The sequence below is a fragment of the Marmota flaviventris genome, chromosome 3 (assembly GCF_047511675.1).
Source record: "Marmota flaviventris isolate mMarFla1 chromosome 3, mMarFla1.hap1, whole genome shotgun sequence".
NCBI classification, from domain to species: Eukaryota; Metazoa; Chordata; class Mammalia; order Rodentia; family Sciuridae; genus Marmota; species Marmota flaviventris.
In genome coordinates, this window is record NC_092500.1 from 117,316,210 (window position 1) to 117,341,631 (window position 25,422).

At 43.4% G+C, this 25,422-nt stretch overlaps 1 protein-coding gene across 7 annotated transcripts; it reads right to left on the reverse strand.

Moving 5' to 3' along the window:
* Nucleotides 1-1,146: 1,146 nt before the first annotated feature.
* Nucleotides 1,147-25,380, reverse strand: Slc25a18 (solute carrier family 25 member 18). 7 transcript variants are annotated; one of them, XM_071610279.1, is made up of 11 exons: nt 24,464-25,380; nt 22,763-23,059; nt 11,383-14,176; nt 10,084-10,206; nt 9,736-9,833; nt 8,408-8,498; nt 7,591-7,709; nt 4,219-4,384; nt 3,502-3,656; nt 2,611-2,686; nt 1,147-2,038 (listed from the first exon to the last, which is right to left on the reverse strand). In XM_071610279.1, the coding sequence occupies exons 3-11, from the start codon at nt 11,400-11,402 to the stop codon at nt 1,897-1,899; spliced, it is 990 nt and encodes a 329-aa protein (XP_071466380.1). In that variant the 5' UTR covers nt 11,403-14,176; nt 22,763-23,059; nt 24,464-25,380; the 3' UTR covers nt 1,147-1,896. The 7 variants fall into 7 exon arrangements, with proteins under 7 accessions (XP_071466380.1, XP_071466381.1, XP_071466382.1 ...); XM_071610280.1 differs by lacking the exon at nt 22,763-23,059 and having other exon boundaries at nt 11,383-11,480; XM_071610281.1 differs by having other exon boundaries at nt 9,778-9,833; nt 11,383-23,059.
* Nucleotides 25,381-25,422: the final 42 nt, after the last annotated feature.

Below are 25,422 nucleotides of genomic sequence, written 5' to 3' on the forward strand. Positions count from 1 at the left end.
ACTACAAGTTTGTGGTTTGAGAGAGTGAAGATTGGGTGCAGTGATGAGCACCTGTAGTCCTAGCTGTTCTGGAGGCTGAGGCAGGAGGATCACTTGAATCTAGGAGTTCAAGGTCAGCCTTAACAATGTAGTGAAATCCTGTCTCCAAAAAAAAGAAAGAAAGAAAAAATTGTACTGAGGAACCTAGAAATATTTTCCAAAATCCTATAGCATTTGATAATTCACAGCTGTCAAAACTTGGAATCATTAACCCTCCAGTCCTCTGGGGCTTCTTGCTCATTTTACAAGACCTAATATCACCATGTTCTTTGAAGCTTCTCCATATTAGCCGGCGCACACAGTAAACAAACAGGTGTTCAGTATTACCTGTCTTCTGAAGGGTTATATAACACCCCACCCCCGCTTTTTGTGTTATATGGAAGCCAGAGCCTCACAAATGGTAAGCACATGCTTTACGGTTGGGCCACACCCCAGCCCATAGGTTGTAGAACTTTATTGAGGAAATCACTTTATTACTTTGGGCAGAGTTTTTTGGGGGAGAAGGGGAGACTATTTAGTGCTAGGCTAAACCCTTTTAGAGATCTTTCTCTTCCTTCCTCCCACTCAACAATTCTGTATTTTGTCCTCAGCTGAGAGCTGCCCAAAGGGCTTGTAGCTAGTCGTGGCACAGCTGACATTTTGACTTGGTCTGTCTGGAGGGCAGCCCTTTTCAACTGAGACCACTGTGCCTGACCATTTCAGCACCATTCACTTCCCTCCTTGACCCAAGTTTTGTTAGGTGGGGATTAATGTACATACCAGTTATTTGAATAGGTATTTTTTCTTTATTAGGACTTGTCCTCATTTCTGTGATATTATTTCTGTAGCCCCCTATGGAGGAAGGAATTGAAGCCCATGAAGAGAACTCTTGTCACAGATGACTTAGCTCCTCAACATAAAGGGTAGAGAGGATCAGGACTTAAACATAAAATAAAGTGTTCTTCTGACTATTCTCCATTCCCATGACAGGAGTAACAGTTTGAAGAGTGGTAGTGACCTGCTGTAGTGCTCTAGAAACTAGTTTAGTTCTAAACTGGATACAGAAGGAAAGATTATAGACACTACTTCTTACAGCCTGTCTCCTACATCCACTACTATAAGACAAGATTTTAACCATTCACCTTTATTTCATATGGTCCCCATGTACAGCCATTGGGAAAGGTCTGTGAGAATCCATGCTCCAGGAGAAGGATTTTGGGGCAGGATGGCTGTCTGGACTTGACCACGTATTCAATTAGGTCCACTTAGCCATCTGTGATGTGCAAGTGGGTGCCTGGTTCAACCAAGGTGCTGGTTTTGTCCCCATTGGACTTTTCTTGTTTGTGGTGCTGATAATGGAACCCAGGGCCTCACACATTAGGCAAGTGCTCTACCACTGAGCTGTACCTCAGCTCTTGGACTTCATCCTCCTTTTCTTCATCATCAGTGCTTGGACTAACTAAATTATTTAACAAAACTAAGTCTTCAAACTGACTCAAGTATAATAAGTTTGTGAAATAGAAATGTTAAATTGCAGAAACAGCCCCTCTGTCTTTACTGTCTGTGAAGGTCTGTAATTCAAAAGTGGGTACTAAGAATAGTACTAAGTACTAGGTGATAGTACTAAGAATTATGTGATCAGGTGTTTCTGAGGGTCCCTGGTAGCAAGAAAATGAATGTAGGTTTCATAAAGGGAGAAAAAGGATACACTGAACCTGCCTTATTAAAATAGGGTTGTTTTTTCTGAGACTGAGGTAGCACTACAAGTTAGAGGCCAAAATACAATGTGGGGGCCACCTTTACCCCGTACCCTTCACTTAGACTAGTGAAACAGGCTAGAGAGGTGGTAGCAAATAAGGGACTATGATCCAGATGCAGCTACTCAAAATATTTTAAGATATGCTCTCCTATTCCAATGAAATAGACACCCTGGGCAATCCCAAAGAGGGGTGCTATGACAAGAGCCCGGCAGCCTGCTCCCTTCATGAAGGCAGATGGTCCTTCCTGAATCCAGAGTTTCCTGGGGAGAGAAGAGCCCAGTGAGCTAAAGGGAAGAAGCACGTTTATTTTGATTCCTCAAACATGTATGCACCTTTGGCATGGTGGTGCACACCTGTAATCCCAGCGGCTTAGGAGGCTGAGGCAGGAGGATCGCAAGTTCAAAGTCAGCCTCATCAAAAAAGAGGCACTAAGTAACTCAGTGAGACCCTGTCTCTAAATAAAATACAAAAAAAGGGCTGGGGATGTGGCTCAGTGGTTGAGTACGCCTGAGTTCAATCCCTAGTAACAAAAACAAAAAACAAACATTTATGCACCTTTGAGAATAGGTGTCACTCTACAGCAATATCAAGATTCCAAGTGTGAGGGAGCCAAACCTTGTCCATGGAATGTAGTCAATGTTGGGGTCAAGGCCCAAGAAAATAGGCCGGGGGAGAGATGTGATAAGGATGCAAGGAAGAAGAAAAAAGTTGCCAGTATACACTATTTTCTTTTGAGAGATGAGGGAAAGGGTCAGATTCAAAGAAACCCAGAGCTAAGCAATAAAATGAGTCTCCAGACCAGGTGCAGTGACTGAAGGGCTGCTGGTCTCACCTGGCACAATCCATGATCCCACTGTAGACATCCTCCCCCAGGCCTTTCTTGAGGGTTTGGATTCGAGTTTTCAGAACTAAATTGAGAAGAAATTAAAATAAGTAATGAACATCTTGATTTTGGTGTCCTTCACAACCTGAAGTGATAGGGTTCCCTTTTAGAATGAGTACACATAAGACTAAACTATGAAGCCAGTTCTGCCCCTGTGTGATCTATATCTATAATACATCTTCCTCTTCAGGCCTCTTTTTTTTTTTTTTTTTTTAATAACAGGGATTGAACTCAGGGGTGTTTAACCACTAAGCCACATCCTCAGCCCTTTTTTTATTTTATTAGAGACAGGGTCTCACTGAGTTGCTTAGGGCTAGATTTGAACTTGTGATCCTCCTGCCTCAGCCTCCTGAGTCTCGGGGATTACAGGTAATCACCACTGCTCCCTGCTTCAGGCCTCATTTACACAATGAATGAAATTCCAGCACTGGATCCTTCAGGCTATTTGTGGTGTAGAAAACCCACTTGTGTGGAAGAGGGGGGCCAGCTGCAATCCTGGTGACAGGAATCAAGGTCTCCTCACTCAGCTCTGCCTCCTGCTCAAAATTTTTTAAATGTCAGCAATGTTCAGGACTCCATTGGGGGACAAAAAGATAAAGAAATTAACATCTAGAAGGTGAGGGTTTGTCAGTAATAAATAAGCAATAGTGATGTTCACTTTGAACCCACATCTCTGTGAGGTCCTTTGGTGAGCACATGCCAGTGGCCACAGGTTGTGGCTCAAAAATCAACAAGAGCAAAAATATTGTTTGCCTTCCTAAATGGCTATAGAGAAGCCTCATTTGTAAAGCAGATCAAGCCTTGAACCCCAATACTGAGCTCAAATTCTCCCATACTTACCATCCAGGGGTGTGACTGCAACGGCAGCCAGGGAACCTGCAATGCAGCCTGACATGAAGGAATGAGCAAAGGAGGCCTTCCCAGTAAGCTCATGGACCCCAAGTTTGTTCAGGTTGGCAAACATTGGGAAGTAGATGATGGAGAATGGAATATCTCTGTATTAGAGGAAAAAGAAACACTGGGCTCCACACAGCTCTGAGGTTTCTTTCCACAGAAGGCCATGCAGCAAGACTTCTCTGTGAGCTACATGGCTCAGAGATGAGTCAGATGGATCAGAGAGAAGCTACTATTACTGACTCTTAACTTTGCACCCCTAGATAATCTAGGGCAAGGATCTGCATGAGAGAAAATAATTGTTTGCCTTTCTCCACCCCCAGCTCATTACTCTGTGCTACCTGCACCTGCAGCCTATGGATGAGGAGCCAGATGCAGAATGAAAGATGGGTAACAAATTCTACAAAAGGGAGTAGGTAGGGAAGAGAAAAGCCAAATAGCACAGTTAGATAAAGGGATACATCTAGGGCTCATGTGGACCTCCTAACTGAAGAAGGGCTTCAGTCTTCAGGTGCCCTTTTGATGTAACTGATTATGACAGCAGGAAGCATGGCAAAGAATTTGCCAATTTGGGATTAAATATTCTGGGAAGAAGACAAAGGTGGCAGTGCCTGTGGCCCTCCCCTTGAACTGCTGTGCCCAAGTCGAAGAAGAAGGGCTCACCTGAGGAGAGTGGCACCCAGGCCTTTATAGAGACCAGCCAGGCCCTGAGTGCGGAGTAGCTCCCAGGCAATGAGAGTGGCGGATGGGCGTTTGTGAGTGGAAGCAGAACCAGTAGTATAGGACCTGGAGGAGGAAGGTGCCGAGGTCGAGCTCTGATGAGGGGCAGCTGGAAAGGAAAGGACAGCCTCTGTCTCGACCCAAGTCCCAGCAGGCACTGCAAAACACTTGACCAAGGTGTGGCTCAGAATTCACAGCCCTGGGACAACTCAGGGTACAAAGCCAATGCTTCAACTAGAATCCTGAAGTTTGTCTCAATTTTACAGCATTAATTTTGGGCTCCAAGGAAAGTTTTCTTCTTTGGGAAGAGGGGGAAACTGGGGTTTAACTCAGGGACACTCAACCAGTGAGCCGCATCCCCAGCTCTATTTTTTTTTTATTTAGAGACAGGGTCTCACTGAATTGCTTAGTACCTCGCTAAGTTGCTGAGGCTGGCTCTGAACTCGGAATCCTCCTACCTCAGCCTCCCAAGTTGCTGGGAATACAGGTATGTGCCACTGCATCAGGCTCCAAGGAAAGTTTTCTAAAGTCTGTATTATCTAGCAAGTTATGCCTCTTTGTAGGCTTCTTCACAGAATCACAGTCATTACCTACCCAGTCTTCTGTACAGGAAACTAGAAATTCAAGTTTTTAAAAATTTTGAGGGGCTGGGGATGTGGCTCAAGCGGTAGCGCGCTTGCCTGGCATGCGTGCGGCCCGGGTTCGATCCTCAGCACCACATACAAACAAAGATGTTGTGTCCACCGATAACTAAAAAATAAATATTAAAAAAAAAAAATTCTCTCTCTCTCTCTCTCTCTTAAAAAAAAAAAAAAATTTGAGACAGGGGCTGGGGTTGTGGCTCAGTGACAGAGCTCCTGCCTCGCACATGTGAGGAACTGGGTTCGATCCTCAGCACCAGATAAAAATAAATAAAACAAAATAAAGATATTGTATCCATCTATAACTAAATATTTTTAAAATTTTTTCAGACAGGGTCTCCCTAAGTTTCTGAGCTGGCCTTGAACTTCTGATACTCCTGCCTCAGGCTCCCAAGCTGCTGAATTACAATAGTGTATCACTGCTCCCAGCTCTGTTTTCTACTTGAACCCTTTTTGATAGTTTCACTCTATTGGCACTTTGGGACAAAGGAATCCCATTTTGGTTCTGCATAATGTAGTAAACCACAAATCTTTTTATTTATCTAAAACTTATCTCCTCCAGTTTTCCAGAGGTGCCTCCTCCCTCTAGTACTCCAGGATTATATGAACATGTCATTTACCTTTCCCCATTTTATAGAAATTGATTTTGTAGATGTCAACCCATTTTAGTTGAGTATTTGAGTCTGTCATTTGATGAGTTTAACATCTAATAATTAGAAATTTTTTTCCTGACCATATAAAATATAGGCACTTAATAGTGGATGAGTCCTACTAGTCACCACAAAATTCAGTGTATGGATAGTGTGTGAATATTTTAAGACATAGTGTTTGTAAAGAATGGTGGTCATGGGCTGGGGATGTGGCTCAAGCGGTAGCGCGCTCGCCTGGCATGCGTGCGGCCCGGGTTTGATCCTCAGCACCACATACAAACAAAGATGTTGTGTCCGCCGAGAACTAAAAAATAAATATTAAAAAAACTCACTCTCTCTCTCTCTCTCTCTCTCTCCCTCCCACTCTTTCTTTAAAAAAAAAAAAAAAAAGAATGGTGGTCATACCTGTGGACTCAGGTAGTTGGGTGGCTGAGATAGAAGGATCACTTGAGCCCAGGAATTTGAGGCCATTGAAATCTCATTTCAAAAAACAAAACAAAGACTATAGGTAGAGTTTGCTTAGCATGCCTGATGCCCTGGGATTTGATCTCTGGTAATGCAACACAATGACAACAAATCTCACCAAATTCAGTGTTTAAAAAGTGTTGCTTACAAGGCTGGGGCTGTAGCTCAGTGGCAGAGCACTTGCCTAGCACATATGAGACACTGGGTTTGATCCTCAGCACCACTTAAAGAAATTAAATAGCCAGATGCAGTGGCACACACCTGTAATCCCAGTGGCTTGGGAGCTGAGATAGCGGGACTGTTAGTTCAAAGCCAGCCTCAGCAAAAAGTGAGGTGCTAAGCAACTCAGTGAGATCCTGTCTTTAAATAAAATACAAAATATGACTGGGGATGTGGCTCAGTGGTCAAGTGTCCCTGAGTTCAATCTCTGATACTGAAAAAAAAAAAAGAAAGAAAAGAAAAAGTAAAATAAAGCATGCTGTCCATCTACAGCTCCAAAAAAAATTTTTTAAAAGTTTTGCTTAGATTATAAATCCTTGCTAAAGGGAAATTATTCCCAATGTCATGTCCCTATTTTGCTTTGTATCCAGAAGAGCAGTATTTCATACTTAGAAGCTAGTTATTTTGCAAAGATTTTCTTGAAGTAGTAATCTAGATGTAGCTTCAAACAATTAGCTTTAAGAAGTTAGTCAATACAAGCAATATTTTCCTCATTATCATCTTTAGGTGCACACATTTATATCCTACCTTCTATTTTGTTTGAAATGTTTTATCAATACTAGAACTTCTCATCCATATTGAAAAACTAAGGTGACCCTTACCATTTCTGCAATTGCATTTACTTTATGCTGGTTTCATCCAATCTAAAATCTGATTGAATTCTAGCATAGAAGGTATACACAGCTGAATTGAGGGGAGTGGGAAATGGCATCCATGAATATTGAGAACTGTGTATCCCTTTACAGATGGTGTGTGTGGTATGTTACATATTAGCTTATTTTATTCAGACCCTGTGGTTTGATCCTAAGGAAAGAGGCCCCCGTCACTTCCCTTAGGGTTGACCCCCCTTCCATAAATGGACAAACATTGGTCCTTACCACATGTGTTAAAATTTATACCACTCTATTTCTGAAAGGCCCAGGATTTAGGAAAGGGCCAAATTTCTCTGTCAGGAAACAGCATAAGAATAGGAATGGTTCTATTCTCTTTTTATGCCTTGCCATTAAAAGCCAGCTTCTACAGTATAAAATACATATTTCCCAAAGTGTTGAATAAGCGGGTTATTGGCATTTTTAAAAATCTTTAGGAAATCCAGCCTAAATGCCAAGGCAATAGAAGAGAAGTATTAGAGTTGAGACGCTAAGTCTCTCCTGCATCAAGGTTCTCATTTCTGCTATTTGTTCTGAGCTGGAAATGTTGAAAGGGATAACCATGAAGTAAAAGCTACTATTGACCTGGAAAGCTGACTCTCAGTCTAGCAGGTGAAAGTGGGATGACAGATGTGAGCCATTCTGATTCTGGCTTTTACTAAGCACATGTGGAGTTGAAATAGGCCTCACCTAAGCGTCCAGCATCCTGCAGCTGAATCTTGAGCATTTCCATGGGGCAGGTAACCACCACTTGGCACATGCCAGCCCCACAGCCAGCCAGCATCTCCATCTTCAGGTTCCGCTGCATTCTATGGGAGCAGGAGTCAGCTCTTCAGACTCAGGGCAGAACTGCCATATCACCTTGGCTTATCTACTACCTTCCCTCTGCAGTGGGGGAGGAAACCTTTCCATGAATGGTACCTGTCTTTGTCACCATTTGCTGCCACCCACCTCGCTGGGAAAATAGTCACCTGGGCCTAAGGTTCAGTCTCCTTAAACACTTGAGGCTAAATTTATAGCACAGACTGCTAGGGAGACAACACCTGGATAGGAGTTGAAACCAGTAATAATGAAAGTACCTAGGTCAGGATTCTTCATTTTGTTTGTTTTTTGGCACTGGAGATTGAGCCCAGGAGCGCTTTACCACTGAACATATCTCAGTCCTAGAGCAGGTATCTGATTCTCCCTGATCCCATATGTACTATCTCTAGGGCAATGGGAGGACAGAAATAGAAAGTGTCTCTGGGCCGATTTAAAAATTCATCAGCTGGTTGGTAAATATATCTGCAAACATACTCCACATGTTTTATATTCTTTCTCGATAGATTTCCTACCTCTCTCTTCCAAATTATACCAGTTCATTTATTTCCCTACTTTCCATCTGCCAAAACACACCAACCCTTAGCCATATGTGCACACATACTTAAATATGTGCTGACAGGTAAACTGAGACACACTCCCCAAGACAAGGTGAAAGATCTTTGTCCCTGACTCCATTTGGCCATACCCATCTTTCATGAGCAGCTGCCGGAAGAAATCATTGGCTGCCAGTTTGATGGCCTTCTCTGGAGTGACTAAGGTGAGGTTTACTGCAGCCCCTGGAGATGAAAAACAAAGATGAGCAACTATGACTGTCCCAAAAGTGACAATTTCCAGAGGCTCCCTCTCACAGACAATACACACAGGCTGGGAAGGCAAAGCTTTGGGGGTGTCACGAGCCAAGCAGGGACACTTGGCCTATTTTATTTAAGCAAATTTACTTTCATTTCCTCTCTACATTTTCTTCTTTCTAATACATTTGTTTCCTTTATGGACACACATCCAGTTATCAAAAAATCACCTTGGGGCTGGGGCTGTGGCTTAGCAGTTGTGCACTTGCCTGGCATGTGTAAGGCTCTGGGTTCAATTCTCAGCACTGAATATAAATAAATAAAGGTCTATCAATAAAAAAAATATTATTTTTGCCCTTGCTGGTGTTTTCCACCTTTGAGGATAAATAAGTACTCATTAGTCCCGGGCAAGTAACAGGGACTGGGTTTCCATTACTCTGTATGACACTAGCCCAGACCCAGCATGGTTCACACAGATTTTATTTTATTTTATTGCTCAAGGATAACAACACATCAGCTCTTTCTCAAAACTAGTATAGGGAGCCAGGCATGGCGATGTATGTCTGTGATCCCAGCAGCTCAGAAGAGGCTGAGGCAGGAGGATTGCAAGTTCAAGGCCAGCCTTACCAAATGAGCAAGGCTTTAAGCAACTTAGGAAGACTCTGTTGCAAAAGAAAAAAAAAAAAAAATGGCTGGGGATGTGACTCAGTGGTTATGTGCCTGGGTTCAATCACCAGTACAAAAACATGACATCAAAATAAAACAACCTTGCCTAGGACCTGTTTTCCAATGGGGCTACTGAAGAGGACAACAGCAGCAGCAGTGTAGGATCATGCTAGGGAAGAGCTCGAAGTCCTTTTCACTCTGTTCCTTTCAGCCTCTCCCTTTCTGCTACTAGTAGTTGGATGTCCTATCAGCTCTGTAGGGACACAGAGGGCAAGGTAGGTGGGAGGGAGGCAGGTTAAGGCTCACTTGCTTAGGGAATGGATGGAACCTGGGGCTTCTGGGTTCCACAGTGGCTCACTAGTCCCCCAGAAAGCCTTAACAGGAAACAGTTATCTCCACCTCTGTCAAAGAGCTTATCAAAGGCTCATGAAAAGTTAATGTAGTCCAGCATCATCTGATAGCCCAAGCTGTTCCAACAGCTCCCTGGAAGGAACATCCATGCCCAGGGTGCTATAAACTCACAAGGCTGGGGCCTCTATGTCACACCCACTGTCCTCACCATGCCAAGTCAGGTCTCCTCTGGGATGCCTGATAAACTCACCTCTGTACATGCCCAAGAAGCCCTCTGCACGTGCTGTCTTCATCAGGCAATCTATCCTAGAAGCAGAGGCCAGAAGAGGAAATTAGTGGTGCCCAGGAGGCTGCTTCCTCATGGACAGGATGAGGCACATTTGCAAACCTCTCCCCAAAACCCAATCTTTCCCCAAGCCCTGATCTTTCTGGGCACACCCCAGTTAACCATGCTCCCCAAATCCCTCCACCATCAACACACTCCCTGAAGAAACTCTGGAAAGGATGAGGCCCATTGCCCTTCTCCCCAACCACACCACTCCCCACCAATACCTACATTCCTTTGTACATGTCTTTTCCATGCTGGTTCTGCAGTCGTGTCTTGGCCAAGTCGATGGGGAACACACAGGTCACCCCCACAAGCCCTGCCACACCTCCATTGATGAGTTTTGCTGCAATACTAGCTCACGGGGAGGACAGAAGCACATGAGGGAAGATGGCTGCTCACAGTCACATGCAACCAGGATTGGGTGTGGGGGACAGGAGAGCAGGAATAGGGCAGAGAAAAATAGAACGGCAGCTGCAAGGCCTTCAGTCCTGGTGGGACTTGTCTAGAGACTCTGTCCTTGGCCTCCTACCCCAGCCTGACTGGCTGTCACTCTCCCCCAAGCTCCAGTTGGAGATGCTGCAGGTAGGGATCTGAGAGCGCCCGGTCTCCTCCTCCAGGAGGCCTGCACTCACCAGGTCTGAACCATCTTGGACTAACTCACCAAGCTGGGATGCAGCAAAGGCTAGTGGGAAAAAGGCCCACTCTGCCCTCTGGAGCCTCACAGGGGAGTTGCAAGCCTTGGCTCAGCCTTGGGACATGTCCTCTGGAATTGCCACCAAAGGTTGCTACCTATTCTCTGACTTTTCTTCATCCTTGGAGCCACATGTGGCAAAGTTTCAAACTGTAACTTTACTTCCAGCTTAATGTCAGGCAGACAATGCAACTCCTGACTGTTTACTTGAGCAAAATACCTCAATTCTCTGAGCCTGTGTGAAACTCACCTAAGGAATTATATGAGGATTAAATAAACTAAGGCTTTGGTAAATGATAGCTATTGTTAAAAATAAGAGGACACACATTTCTTAAAATGAGGGCTGCTAGTCATCAGCAGATAACTAAGTTTTGAGATTATCTAATTCTAGCCAAAGCAAGATAGATAATAGAGCCCCTTCATCCTGGGTAAATATAGGAGTTTAGAAAGATAGAACATAGAAAATAAAGCTTTCTCAGATTCCTGGGAACCTAGTAAAATTTTGTTAATTATCAAGCCAGAGGCAGATGTGAGCAAAATATTTGGAGATAGATTACTGGGAAGTGATAAAGTAGATAATAAGAGTTTTCTCACAAAGCAATCTAGATAGACAAGCAGGAAACTTTATGAAAACAAACAGAACTATGATTTAAATTTTGCAATCTGAGATGATGCACCCAATTACAAATTATTTTAACAGTATTATATATTTGTATATATATATTTGTATGTGTGCGTATTTTGGGGGGAATTGTGCATGTTTCTGGGGCAGGGTGCGGATGATCATCTCATTTATTCAGGGGGAGACACTGAGATGGGCTGTTACCACAGCTTACCTCAGATCCTGGTTGGACATTCTGCAGGGACTGTGGCCAGTTGGTGGGTCCAAAGACACAAGGCTGTTGGCTCCTCAAAGTATGCTCTTTCTGGACTACTGGAGGGGAAATAAGTGGTGTCTGTTTCCTTGACTTCAGCTTCCCACACAGACAACAGGCAAAGAACTGTCAATGAGTTGACACTGCCAGCTTTCACTGTGTTCCAAGACCTTTTGGACTTTTGGGATTTAGATCAGAATTCTCAACCTTTTGTACTTTAGAGATCAGATAAGAATGGTGTAAGAGAGAAGGATAAGCAACTTCATGAGTCCCTGAGTTTGATCCCCAGCAAAACCACCAAACAAGCAACAATCTCAAATGGAGGCTCTGGGAGCATTTTGGACAGAGAACTTAGAATAGCAAAGGAGGCTCACAGGATAAAAAGAAGGAATTGCTAAAGATCAGGAATCCCTCGTGAGGTATTCAAGAACTAAAGTAAAACACTGGTTCTAACATTTATTCTCAAACTGTGTTTTCTGAACTTTCTATGACACCGAGATATCTCTGGATTTATTTATAGGTGACACATATGGAAAACACCAGGGACGGTACTCAGGATGTGGGAGCAATAGTAACGGTAATAAGAGGAGGGCTTCTGCCTTAATCCCAGAGGAGAAGTACCAGAAAGGGTCCTGATACTGGGAGGAGACTGGCCTGAGCTCCGGGGGGCTTCTTATTCCCAGCTTTCCTGTAAACTGCCTTCCTGTGCTCTTTGCTGTACCCCAGGGATGTCAGCAATCCTTTTTTTGCCTCTAGGTATTTTATTATGAGGAAGAAAAGAGAGAGAAGGAAAGAGAGGGAGCAATCTTTTTTGGAGGTTTATTAATACATTTAAAAAAAAATCATTGAATGCCAGGCACTATTCCAGATCTAGGGATACACAATAGTAGTGAACAAAGACTAAGATTCTAGCTTTCAGGGACTTTAATTTGGGGAGACATATAAATGAGAAAAATAAAGACTGAAGATATTGGAGAATGATAACTATGGAGGAAAACTGGCATGATGGTGCATGTCTGTAATCCCAGAGGCTCCAGAGATTGAGGCACTAAACAACTCAGTGAGACCCTGTCTCTAAATAAAATACAAAATAGTGCTGGGGATGTGGCTCAGTGGTTGAGTGCCCCTGAGTTCAATCCCTGCTACCAAAAAAAAAAAAAAAAAAAAAAAAAAGAAAGAAAGAAAATGTCAGTGGACACTTGACAAGAAAGATTCATGGAGCAGATGATCCTAAAGCAGGGAGTGAGGAGTAAGTCATGTAGATATCTGAGGAGAGCATTTGGGGTACAGCAAGCATGGCTGGGATGGAGCTCAGTGATAAGGCACTTGCCTGGCCCTGGGTTCCATTGCTAGCACCATAAAATGAAAACCAAAACAAAACCAAAATGCAAAAAGAGCTGGGGTTGTGGCTCAGTGGTAAAGCCCTTGCCTAGCATGTGTGAGGTATTGGATTAGATTCTCAGCATCACATAAAAATAAATAAAAACAAAGGATCATCCACAACTTAAAATTTTTTTTTTAAAACTCACAAAAGACCAAGTTATTATTATTATTTTTGTGTATCAGGGATTGAACTCAGGGGCACTTGACCACTGAGCGCCAGCCCCAGCCCTATTTTGTATTTTATTTAGAGACAGGGTCTCACTGGGTTGCTTAGTGCCTCACTGTTGCTGAGGCTGACTTTGAACTCACAATCCTCCTGTCTCAACATCCTGAACCTCTGGGATTACAGGTGTCCACCAGCACACCTCCCTGAGACCAATTTAATTATTGCAGGAAGGGACCATCCAAGAGAAGGGTGCTGAGAAATGGTTAAATCATGGAAGGGGATGTGGCTCAGTGAGTTCAAACTCCAGTACCAAAAAAAAAAAAAAAGGAAGGCAACACATAGAAAATTTTCTGATGAGCAAGATGTGAAAGATAAAAGAAACAGTTAAGTTTTTATGGGAAAAACTGAAAGAATGTGTTTGTGATATGGAACTTGGATCAGTTGGCAAAACAAGAAAAACTTCTGCAGAGAGATTCAAAAAAGTGAAACAAGCACATCTGAAGAAACAAAAGAGACATTCATTTTCATTCCTGATACTGTTTAATCCTTGTTTCCAGTTCATTCCTGGATGCCAGCTGCATTCCTGTCTTGGATTCTGTGACTCTTACCTGTCTTGACATTAAATTGACCTCATTTCATATCTTGCTAGAATTGCTTTCTGATATTTCTAATCACAATAGTCTAACCTCCCAAATTTGCATTAGGAGTGAGAATTTGCATTCCAGATCCCAAAGTCTGGGATCAGCTGAGAAAAGAGGGCACAGGCTGGAGAGTTTGCCTCTACAGTTAAGGAGCTGTCAGTCTTTGTGCAGTCACATACCATCTCCTGTTTTTTGTTTTTAGTATCAGGGATTGAATCCAAAGGTGCTTAACCACTGAGCCACATTCCCAGCCCTCTGGTCTGCTAAGTTGCTGAAGCTGGCTTTGAACTTTCAATCCTCCTTGCCTCAGCTGAAATTACACGTGTGCCCCACTGTGACTAACTACCTAACATCTCTTGAAGCTCAAACTGTATACCTCTACTTGGTGGCAAAATATCAAGATGGTAAAGTATATTGGCTGTTGAGATATTTAATAAGTAGTTAAGAGAGAAAGACATGGGGCTGGGGATGTGGCTCAAGTGGTAGCGCGCTCGCCTGGCATGCGTGCGGCCCGGGTTCGATCCTCAGAACCACCTACAAACAAAGATGTAGTGTCCGCCGAAAACTAAAAAATAAATATTAAAAAAAAAAGAACTTAAAAAAAAAAAGAGAGAGAAAGACATGTTCCAAAAGTTGATGGGAGGGCTGGGGGATGGAGCTCAGTGGTAGAGTGCTCGCCTAGTATGTGCAAGGACCTGGCTTCTATCTTTAGCACCCTGCCTCCCATCAAAATCATAAATTCCATCTCATGTCCTCTATATGCAGTGTCTTGTCATGACATGTAATTGTTTTGCTTTGTGAAGGCAAGTGTATTTACAACTTTATATGTGATATTCAATAACTGTGATAATTGTGGATATGTAGGAAATAGTTTGTTTACATGTCCTTAGACATTAAAAGGTGGAATTGGGGTTGGATAACTATCTAGAATTACCACTTTTCCAGGAATCGCCTTTTCTCCCTTACCATTCCTACTGGATGCAGGGTAACTGCCATGTTTCTAAGATATCAACTCCATCCACAGGTTAATATGGTCCTCTAAGCATGAAAACCAGACTTGAGCAAGGTCACTCCATCCCTTCCATAGGAATTTAGAGAATATATATATATAAAGTATCTTTCAGGAAATTTTTTTTTCTGTAACATAAAACTTGGATCTTAGAAGCAAACTGTTTTATGGCTTGGGAAACAGAGAGGTGGATTTGTCATAAGCAGTAGTAACTAAAGTACAGAGCTAAAGATGAAAGAGTGTTCTGATGGTGTTTGAAAGCCAGATGATAGTGACCCACCTTCATTCCTGACCTTGAGTAACAAAGGGATATCCCACTATCCTTCTAATGAATTGACTGTCTTAAGCCAATTAGAGTAGTTTTTGTAATTTGTTAACCAAAAAGTCCTTAACTTAGGGAAAACACACCTCAAATTCCACTTACTAGTAATTGAATGCTGTAAATGTTCCATGATGTGTAAGACCATTATTGGCTGGCTTGAAGGAGCTTAAGAAGTGGGCATAAGGGAAATTTTTAGAGGAGGAGGAGGAGAGGGGAGGGCAGTGTGGACAGAGCACAGCATGACCAAAGGTGAGGCAAACAGGGTTTAGAGACTGCCTCCCCAGACTGTGGGAAAGGAGGCTAGAGACACAGATCAAGCAGTTGCAGAGAATTATGGCAATCAAATATAAATTGTGGCCCCCGTCCCCGGCAAAAAAGAAAACTGTATTTGATCCTGGAGGGTGTGAGAAAACACTGAATGCTTTGAAGGGGGAAAATACCATACCAAATGTGGTATGTAACAACTATTCTCGAAGAACAGGTTGAGGGAAAGAAGTTTGGGGTGAGAGACCATCATGTTACAGTGATGGAATGGAGAAGGAAGGATCAGGTAGAACAAATCTAAGCTTGACACAGACAAGGGTGGTCTGGAGGGATCATCCTAAAGAGGAAAAGGGCCTGGACTTGATAACTCTCCAGGGTTAAAGAAGAGGGAAGAACTAGGGATCTAACTCAAGTCTGACATCTGTAGGACTGGACAATGAAGAAAAGGAAGCTCCTGCAGCAGCGGAGAGAAGAGGATAATCCAGGCTTTGGGATGGCCTCCTCCAGCCATGGTGGGAGGTGAGTGAGAAGAACACCCACTGACAGTGCCCATCCTGCTGTATCATTCTGTCAGCCTGGCCTTTGGCCTCCTCACAGCCCCATCTCCAAACCTTCTCTCATTCCCTCCACCACTGCAGATCCTATTTGGTGAATAAGGAGGTGGCTAAGGATGGTGGTAGCAGAGTGAAAGATGCAGACAGGTTTGGGTGGGAGCTGCCTAGGTCTCTTCCCCACCATGGAACAGCAGAACTCATCTGTGATCCCTCCTGTCTGCTCAGCTGGGAGAGAGCTCATTATCATCACTTCAGGAATGATGAATTATGTTTTGTTACTAATGAATATTTGTGCTATTATTTAAAGTAGTAGGAAACAATTAGAAAACTCTGTAGTTCCTCAGAATTGATTTTTTAAATAAATTTTGTAGTACTGGGAATTGAACCCAGTACTACAAAATGAACCTCGTAGACAGGAAAAACACATCTTTCCCACCAAATCATGCCAGCACCATCCAGCCAGAGCTGGACTGCCTCCTACAGCTCCCTGCTTGCAAACTTGCTCCCTTCAAACCTATTCTCCAGCATAGGGTGCACTGGGTTTTGCTCTGCCAGTCAAGCACTGCTCTGCCAGAGTCCTTCACAGACTTCCCTCTACTCTTAGGTTAGATTCTTGCTCCTTACCCCAAACAACCTGCCCAGCAGGCCCCACTGTCCTAAATGGCTGCACCTTCAGTCTTGGCCCTCCTTGCCCTGCCACCCTGAACTTCTGCTTCTGGAGATATGTCACAGTCTTGTAACTTAGCCTTGAACATACTGTTCCTTTTGCCCCATCTACTTTTGATGAATTACAAATTGTTCTTTGTGCTTCAGCTCAGACGTCACTTCCTCCCATAAACCTTTCAGTTAGTCCTCTTGTCTTGGTTGGGAGCTTCCTTTGTGATCCCCTGTAACAGAGTTACAGCACGCACTGTGTCATATTCTTATTGACCTGTATCTCCATCCAAACGAGAAATTATTTGGACTAAGACAGTCTCAGGGTTGTCATGTCCAGGCCCTAGCACAGAGACGCATTCAACAAATACTGTTCTAAGAATCATGAGGGCAACAAAAGCCTTTGACTTTATCACAAAACAATGTACTCGTCAGCTACCCTCATTTCTTCACATTATGAGGACTTGGGCCATGTCCCTATGATCCTCTTTTTTTTTAGTTGCAGATGGACACAATACCTTTATTATTTTTTATAACTTAATTTTTTATGTGATGCTGAGCCACAACCCCAGCTCCTATTTGCTTATTTTTTTGTGATGCTGAGGATCGAACCTAGTGCCTCACACATGCTAGGCAAGTGCTCTACCACAGAGCTACAACCTTAGTACCCCCACCTCCTCTTAATAGCAGAATGAGAGTTCTCCCAGAGTTGCTGAGGCTGGCCTTGAACTTGTGATCCTCCTGTCTTAACTTCCCAAGCCACTGGAATTATAGATGCATGCCGCTCTGCCTGGAAGGAGCCATTTCTTCATTTATTGCCAAGAAAATAACTGTTTCCTTAGTTCCATGTTACCAGGGTGCCCCTCAGTCAAACAGCCACTTCCTCCTATCCCCTTCTTATCCTGTGCAGTGAGATGAGAGGCCCTTTCCCACTGACTGCTCTTCCTTTTCGCTACATGTTTATTTGCTAGAAGAATCTTTTCCTACCAACTTTAAGCTTGACACAGACAAGACCAACAGTTACCACCTTCAGGAAGAGTCTTCTGCCTTTTCTGGATGCAGGCCAGATTACTGTGGGACTGCAGGGAGGAGGTGGCTTATAATGCTGGCCAGCAGCAGCTGGTTTTTCTTGTGTTCTGTGAGGGTCCCCCCTCCTCATCCCTGTGAGAGCCCTTTCACACTGCAGTTTCCCAGCCTCTTCCCAGACTCACTGCACCTTCAGACAGGTTGGTTTGAACCAGACTCCAGAGAGGCTACAACACAGCCAAGCCAAATATCATTAGGCAGCAAACAAGTGGCTCTTTACTTGGTTGTCAGTATGACTGAAAGTTCAGGCTGGACAATGATTTGAGCAAGGCCACTTGGGGTAAGGACACTCTCTGCCCACTCAGAGACCTGGAAGCCAGGATGAGGACAAAGAAAGGCAACTCAATGTACTGCAAACACTCCCCAGGACACTTGGTGCCAGGAGCTAGCCTCTGCTGCTTGTTCTCATATTGCTCTAATTTTTTGCACTGCTGGGGGGCCTTTTAAAATTTTAATTTTATTTAGGGTACCAGGGATTGAACTGGGTGGGGGGGTGGGGCACTCAGCCACTGAGCCACATCTCCAGCACTATTTTGTATTTTTTAAAAAATATTTATTTTATTTTTAGTTTTCGGCAGACACAACATCTTTGTATGTGGTGCTGAGGATCCAACCTGGGCCGCACACATGCCAGGCGAGCGCGCTACCGCTTAAGCCACATCCCCAGCCCTCTATTTTGTATTTTTATTTAGAGACAGGGTCTTACTGAGTTGCTTAGTGCATTTCTGAGTTGCTGAGACTGGCTTTGAACTTCTGATCCTTCTGTCTCAGCCTTCTGAACCACTGGGATTACAGGCGTGTGCCACTGTGCCTGGTTCCTTTTTTACTTTTTGAAGCAGGGTCTTGCTAAATTGCCTAGGCTGGCCTCAACTAGAGATCCTCCTGCTTCAGTCAGTCATTGGGGTTACTGGGTGTGCAACCACGCCCAGCTTCTCATGCACTTCTCTAATAGCAGGTTACAGACTGTCTCACTGACCTGCCAGGCAACCTCCCTGCAGAGAGATGTGTTCTGTTCATTTAGCATTTATCTATGGGAGGACATTACATTGTTTGGGCACCTTCTCTTGTGCTCAAGAATCTTACAACCTGGTCAGGCATGGTGGCACACACCTGTAATCTCAGGAGCTTAAGAGGCTGAGGTCCTATGCAACTTAGTGAGACCCTATCTCAAAAAATATAAAAGGTTGGAGATAAGGCTCAGTGCCTCTGGGTTCAATCCCTGACTACCCACCCCCTGCCCCCAAATCTTACAAATCAATCTGAACTCAATCATATGCTGTGTGAATTCAGGATTTCTTCCAATTTGGAGAACTGGGAAGGTTTCAGGGAGGAAGTGGCAACTGATTTTGGGCTAGAAGGCTGGTGAAGAGGTTGATAAGACTGTGAAAGAAGGGCAGCAGTGTCAAACTGGCACCCATCTTCTAGAACTTCAGTGGCAAATTGTCCAATTTGGAGCAAGGGATGAGGAAGCAGAGAGAAAAGCCGGTGCACTATATTGGGTCTGGATGATACATTGCCAACAGTATGGGCAACATAAGGAACTATCATGGCACAGATATCACCTGCAGAGATCCAGGTTCACATCTGAACTCCCAAATTCCTGGCTGTCTCTCTTTAGGCAAGTTACTTACCATGATGCTTTTTGCACAAAGGGATGTGATACCAGGTTTTCAGTGAGGTTTACATGAGGGTGCAACGGATTGCTTTTAAACTGGTCCTGGTTTACTGTTTACTAGTTGTGTGATCTTAAACAAGCTACTTAACTTTCCTGAGCCTGCTTATCCAACTGTGAAATGAATCTAGGGCACTCGCTACAGTGCCAAGCACATAACAGGTGTTCACTACGTGATTGTGTTTTCTCTTTTCTTTGGTGGGCAATGGAAGCTATTGAGTAAGGGTCCAAAGGGCACCTTCAGGTTTATGGCAGTGGTTTGAATAGATCATGAAGAGTGATTTCTGTGAAGAACCAATGGGCTAAGCAGATAGATGACTAAACATGTCAGGGACAGACACCAGGTGTGAAGCATAGGCATCAGGAAGAAGGCGGACTACCACTCCAGTTAAGACAGTCCAGGGCAGGGTGAAAGGAAAGGAGAGGAAAAATTGGCTCTTGAATCTGTATTAAAAGTGGCAGCTACAAAAGAATGGATAATTAAAAACAGAAAAACCACAGGCTCGAGCAATTGCACTTTGGGTTGACCCCAAAGAACTAAGAGTCTGAAACAGATATTTGAACACTCATGTCCACAGTAGCATTATTCACAGTAGCCTAAAGTTGGAAGCAACCCAAGTGTCCATTATGGAGGAGAGAGTAAGAAAAATGTGGTCTATACATACAATGGAATATTATCCAGCATTAAAAAGGACATTCTGACACATGCTACAAAATAAATGGACCTTGAAAACACTACACTAAGTGAAATTAGCCAGTCACAAAAGGACAAAAATTTTATGATTCCACTTAAATGGGGGTAGTCAAATTCAGAGACAGAATGTTCCAGAGGATAGGGGGAGAGGAGAATGAGAGGTTATTATTTCATTTTCAGCTGGAGATTAAAAAGTTCTGTATGGTAGTGATAGTTGCACAAGACAAATGTACCTTGAAATGTTCACTTAAAATGGTCAAAGAAACAAACCCCATCATAAACAATGGTAGAACATGTAAGTGGAATATCAAAATTTAGAATTTGGAAAGGATAACTGAAAGATGGCAAAGAAGTTTAAATTAAGCATAGGAATTTGAATCTCCACAGAATAAAATCATCCCAAGAGAGAAGCCTTAGGAAGAAAAGGATAGATCTAAGCTGGCTGCAGTGGCACTACTGTACTCCCAGGTACTCCAGTAGCCAAAGCTACCTGGGAGGTGAGACAGGAGGATTGCAAGTTTGAGGCCAGCCTGGGCAACTTAGCGAGACCCTGTCTCAAATAAAATTTTCATATGGCTGGCTATGCACCTTGTGGTAAAGTACCTCTGGGTTCACTCCCGACTTCCACAAAAAGAAAGAAGGGGCTGGGGGTGGAGAAGATGATTCCAAGGATATGCCTACTTTTAGGAAGCAAAAAGAACAAGTGAGAGATCTGGGAGGTTGCAGCAGCACAGCATCTGAAAGATCAGTCTCCAAAGAAGGTAGCCCCAACTGCTAGGTGCTACAGAGAGGATCTGAGGGCTGAGAATGGATCTGATTGAGGCTGCCTGTAAGCAAGACACTAGCTCTAGAAAGGTAGTAGGGAGTCAACCCACAGGAGATGGCAGTAGGAGGGAAAAGACTTTTTTTAATAGAGGGAGACTGGATGAAGGTATGAGTCTAGAATCCAAAGCATAATTGAGCCTAAATGTTGGTTAGGGGCATGTTATTAGGAGAAAGAAGAGATTTGGAGAAGCGTGCGTGCGCGCGCGCGCACACACACACACACACACACACACACGGCCTCCCCTCTTTAGCAAGGATGGAGTGTGGCCTTCCTGCTAAGTGAACCAGCAGGGTTTAGGAGTTTGTTAGAGAAGCTCATCTGAAGCCAGTCCCCAGACATGGTGAAATCAAGTAAGATCCTGATGACACAAGTTTTGAGTCACTATTCTGCACAATGGTTTATGTTTGACCGCACAATAAAATGACCTGGAGGAACTTTAAAAAAATCCTGAAGCCCAAGCTGCACCCAGATCAATACAACCCTAGTATGTTGAGTTAGGGCATCTGATAACCCTTAATGAGACAACCTAAACTGGCAATCATTGGTAAGTGTGGCAAAGTTATTAAGTTTGTTGAATAAATTGCAATAGCAGGAGTTCCCACAGCAAGCAAAGAGAAGATTGTCAAACAGCACAAGACTGCAATACGCACTTATTCTAGGATAGGGCTGATCTGTTAGCTTTAGATTCCCCAAAGCCCCCGGCAGTGCAGAAAAGGGGACAGAGAAAGCACAACTAGGAATGAGATTTGATGGGCAGAAAGGGATATCCCAGAGGTCAGATCAGCATGCCAGGTAGGGCTGGGGCGGGGCAGACAACAAGGGAATTCCTCAACTTTATAGTCCTTCTCTTACATTCCCTATGTGTGTAATAGAGGTATAACCATTACCTTTATTTCATGTTCACCAGCAGACTATGGGGTGAATTTCCTATTTTAATCAGAAGGTGGCTGGCTGTGCCATCCATCAGGTTTGAATGATATATTCAGGTCAGAGGAGGTGTGCTTGAGGTCTAAAATGCATGTGTCAGGCATTCCCACAGGTCTGTGCTCTCTGTGTGCATTTCTAACTGTGTGTGACAACAGGTAGCTGAGCCCCTTCCTCAGTCTGATTAAGCAGATCTAAGTGATGCCACAACTCGCATTTCCAAGTTCCTAGGTAAGTCGTTGCTGCAGGTCCAGGACTACATTTTGATCAGTAATGTGACCACAAGAAGCTAATGGAGTTGAGGTGATCACTTCTCCCACCACCACATCTCTCAAGTTCCAGTTCTGCACACCTATGCCACGTCTCTGGCAAATGTTTCTTTAGAATTGCACAAAGTATCAAAATTACTGATGGTTCAATGTTCTGAATTATGTCATTGTCACTTTAGGCTCACCTTGTGAGGGGCAAGAATGAGGAATGAGAATGCTGCTTGGAATAAGCTATATAGATGCAGTCCCCACACAGCTGAGAGCCTGGCTCCTCAAGTCTGGTCTGGAGGTCTGCCTAAATTAAATGGCCTGAGACCACCAACACTTGGCCTTCCTGCTACAATTAAATTGCACGAAGTGAACAAAGACATTGTTCCTTAATCTACTATTTTAGCTAAGCAGTGTACTCCTTCCAGCACCTTACTGTTATCCAGACTTTCTGTATCCTGTATTTTTTTCTATTATAATACAGAAAAATAATAGAGTGAAGGAACCTATCTTTCCCCCCTTTGTATTATTAGCAGACAGGCAATGTGCCAGACACTTGGTGTATATTTACTTTTTAATAGCCTGCGCTCTGTATGCATGGGTCCTATACCTGTACATTAAACAAACTGTGACCAAAATGCATTTGTACTGATCATGTTCAGATTTTTCCTTGTCATTAGTTCCCAAATAATAAAGTGTAACAACTATTTATAAAGCATTTATGTTGTGTTATTGTTAGTAACGTAGAAATGATCTGAAGTACTAGGAAATGTGAACAGGTTATATGCAAATACTACATCATTTTCTATAAGGGACTTGGAACATTAACAGATTAGGGGATCGATCCTACAACTAATCCCTACATGTACTGAGAAAGAGTTGTACTTACTGAAAACTTGATTGTTAAGTTAGTCAATCTTCATCTTAGTTCTTGGGATACTCCCAGGCCAGGCTTCACTTGGATCTTGTCTTTGCCTTCCTACTAAAGACTCAATTCCTTCCCAAAGCTAAAACCCTGGATACAATCCAAGGAACTGGCTCCACTGCTTTTTAAAACTTCTGTCCAACTTTAACTGGTTAGAATAGGGCGACTCATCCTTGTCATATGCTGTGCAGAACGAGGTTTAAGTCCAAGATTCTAGGAGCAAGTTGTGGTTTTCCAAATCTGAAGACGTCTCCAGAGCACCTGAATTAATATGCGTGTCATGGAGGCAGAAGGGGGTAGGGTTCTAGCAACACAATAGACAAACCTAGGGATTTTCCAGCTGCCTTCTTGGCAAGTATTTCTCAGTCTGTTTTGCACTGAAGGTTTTTTCCTAAAATTGACTAAGGAAACCAGAGGAGCCTTGCTAGCAGAAAAGGGGCTACAACAAATGCACAAATGTTGTCCTTTTGAAAATTCAAGGGAAAACTGTGGGGCCAGGCAAACAGACCTGCAGTGCCAAGCTATGCAGAGGGTATGGGGGTTGAGGTCTGTGAAAGCCGTCCTGAGAACAGGCGGTTGCAGCATAGATGCTTACAGCTCTGTCATCTCTACAGCAGGGCTGGAGAGAATCCAACCGCCTGGGAGAAAAGGGCCAGCTGCCTTCCTGCCAAAGGCATCTCTTGCATAACAACTTCATGCCACAGGCCATTCACCTCAGAGTATTCCAGGACCAAGGGTAGCCTCTGAAAGAGCCTGCCTGGGTTATTTTGTCAACTCAGTAGTGCTCCTAGATAATATAGAATGCCTGGATAGGGGCTGCCTATTGATAAAATTAAGATGTCTTTCCTCCTTATAACAGGAATTTGTTTAGACACTAGTCTTTAATAAGAAGCACTTTTGGATGTCTCCAAATGTTGAAATGGAAAGGTGATCAGAATTTTGAGACCAAAACACCATGAGCAATTACAGCTTCTGTTCTTCCCCAAATCTCACCACACTGGCTTTCTTTTTATGTTCCAATATTAAGAAGGCCACTCATGGTGTAGGCTTTGTGCAAAATGTTACCCATGGAGCTTAACAAGTGTTAATGTCAAATAATAATTCCAAAAACTGAGGAAGATCATCTCCACCTACTATATTAAAATTTTGAAACCTAGTTGACTAATGAAAGATACAATATTAAAGCTTATCATTAGCTAAAACTGTCAACAGTTTCTGGCTTTCTTTGGAGGAATTTATTTCATGGCAGGAGGAATTCCACTAGAGAATACAAAAGTAGGAAAGCAAAGTTTACATGTGTTTTAAGGGTGTGACACTAATGTGCAGAGGGAATAGAGGTGTTCAGGGCGTCTCAGCCAGTGATGAGCATGGAAGTGAACAGAGCCAGGCCAGAGCAAAAGTTCCACTTGCCCTGCTCTTCCAATGCAGAGAGAAACATTAAGAATATCAAGTGAGATTAAAGAAATTGATCAACATCATATGTCAGATGTGGGACTTCCTAATGACTTCAAGGCTGAAATTTTTGTTTCAAAAATTATGTGAGATGCAACTCCTTAGTTAGAAAATATGGTTACTTCCTTTCTCTGCACCTGCCTCCCAGCAGAAAGCCTCCCATAAACTGGAAAAATAAAACAAAACTGGGCAAATATAAAAGCATCTGCTTACTCATGCTGGTAGCTCCCACTTCTGGCCACTTATAGTTCCCTGAGGGCTTCAGGCTAGAGCTGCTCATTGGCTCCCCATTATCAAGTCAGATCTGTTGCTCCCTTCCTTCACCCCTAATTCTGTAAGGAGATTAAAATTAATACAGCACATGTACATAACTTTGCTGGAGGCGATGTGAGGGTGGTGTGTGAAAGCACCTAATGGATGTTTATAGAACCAACTCCAATGAGCATTTTTGTTCCTGAGGTTGTTTGGAAATCTTCAGGTGGTTTTAAGCTCTGTGCAGAGAATGCACCACTATCACCTACAGTGGGCCCATGCCCACACCCAATCTCTTCTTGGATTCTTAACGAATCAGAATTGAGATGTAGGACAGCACTGTGGAGTGATGGCATTGTGGCCTGAATCAAACCTCTGTCATGATAGGAGTCTGAATTTGTCCTGATGATAAAAGTGACACATGGACACACACCAGAGCTTTGCTATTTTAAGAATGTACTTTATACAAAATAACCAGTTCATATGGAAATAAATCTACAGACCTCCAAGGATCAAAAAGCTTTTTAAAAAGTTCCTTTAAAAAATTATCCAACACACAATATTGAACTAACTATTGAGGTAAATGTCGCTCTCAGTCAAACAGGGAATCAATCAGCAGACCACGACAAAATATACACAATATAAAAATAAATAGCATTCCCCTTTCCAGTACTGGCCAGGGAAGTTCACACGGCTTTCGCTTTCACAGCGGGAGCAAAGACTGCCCGACACTGCGCAGCAGGCTGGTGGAGCCTGGATGGGACTCCCAGGCATGTGAGTGAGGTACCCAAGACCCCGCTGGGGAAAAGAAGGGGCCACAGTCTACTGATGAGAGGTCAGTGTTTGAATAACTTACTCAATATCCACACCCCTGTTCCCAACCCACCCAACCCTTTCAAAAACACATGCAGGACAATTGC

Coding starts and splice junctions, on each gene's coding strand:
- Slc25a18 (XM_071610280.1), bottom strand. CDS start 11,402: ATGTCCAACCAGGATCTGAG. Junction 7,710..8,407: donor CAGCTGCTCATGAAAGATGG/GTATGGCCAAAT, acceptor CTGCTCCCATAG/AATGCAGCGGAACCTGAAGA. Junction 2,039..2,610: donor GGGATCATGGATTGTGCCAG/GTGAGACCAGCA, acceptor TTCTCTCCCCAG/GAAACTCTGGATTCAGGAAG.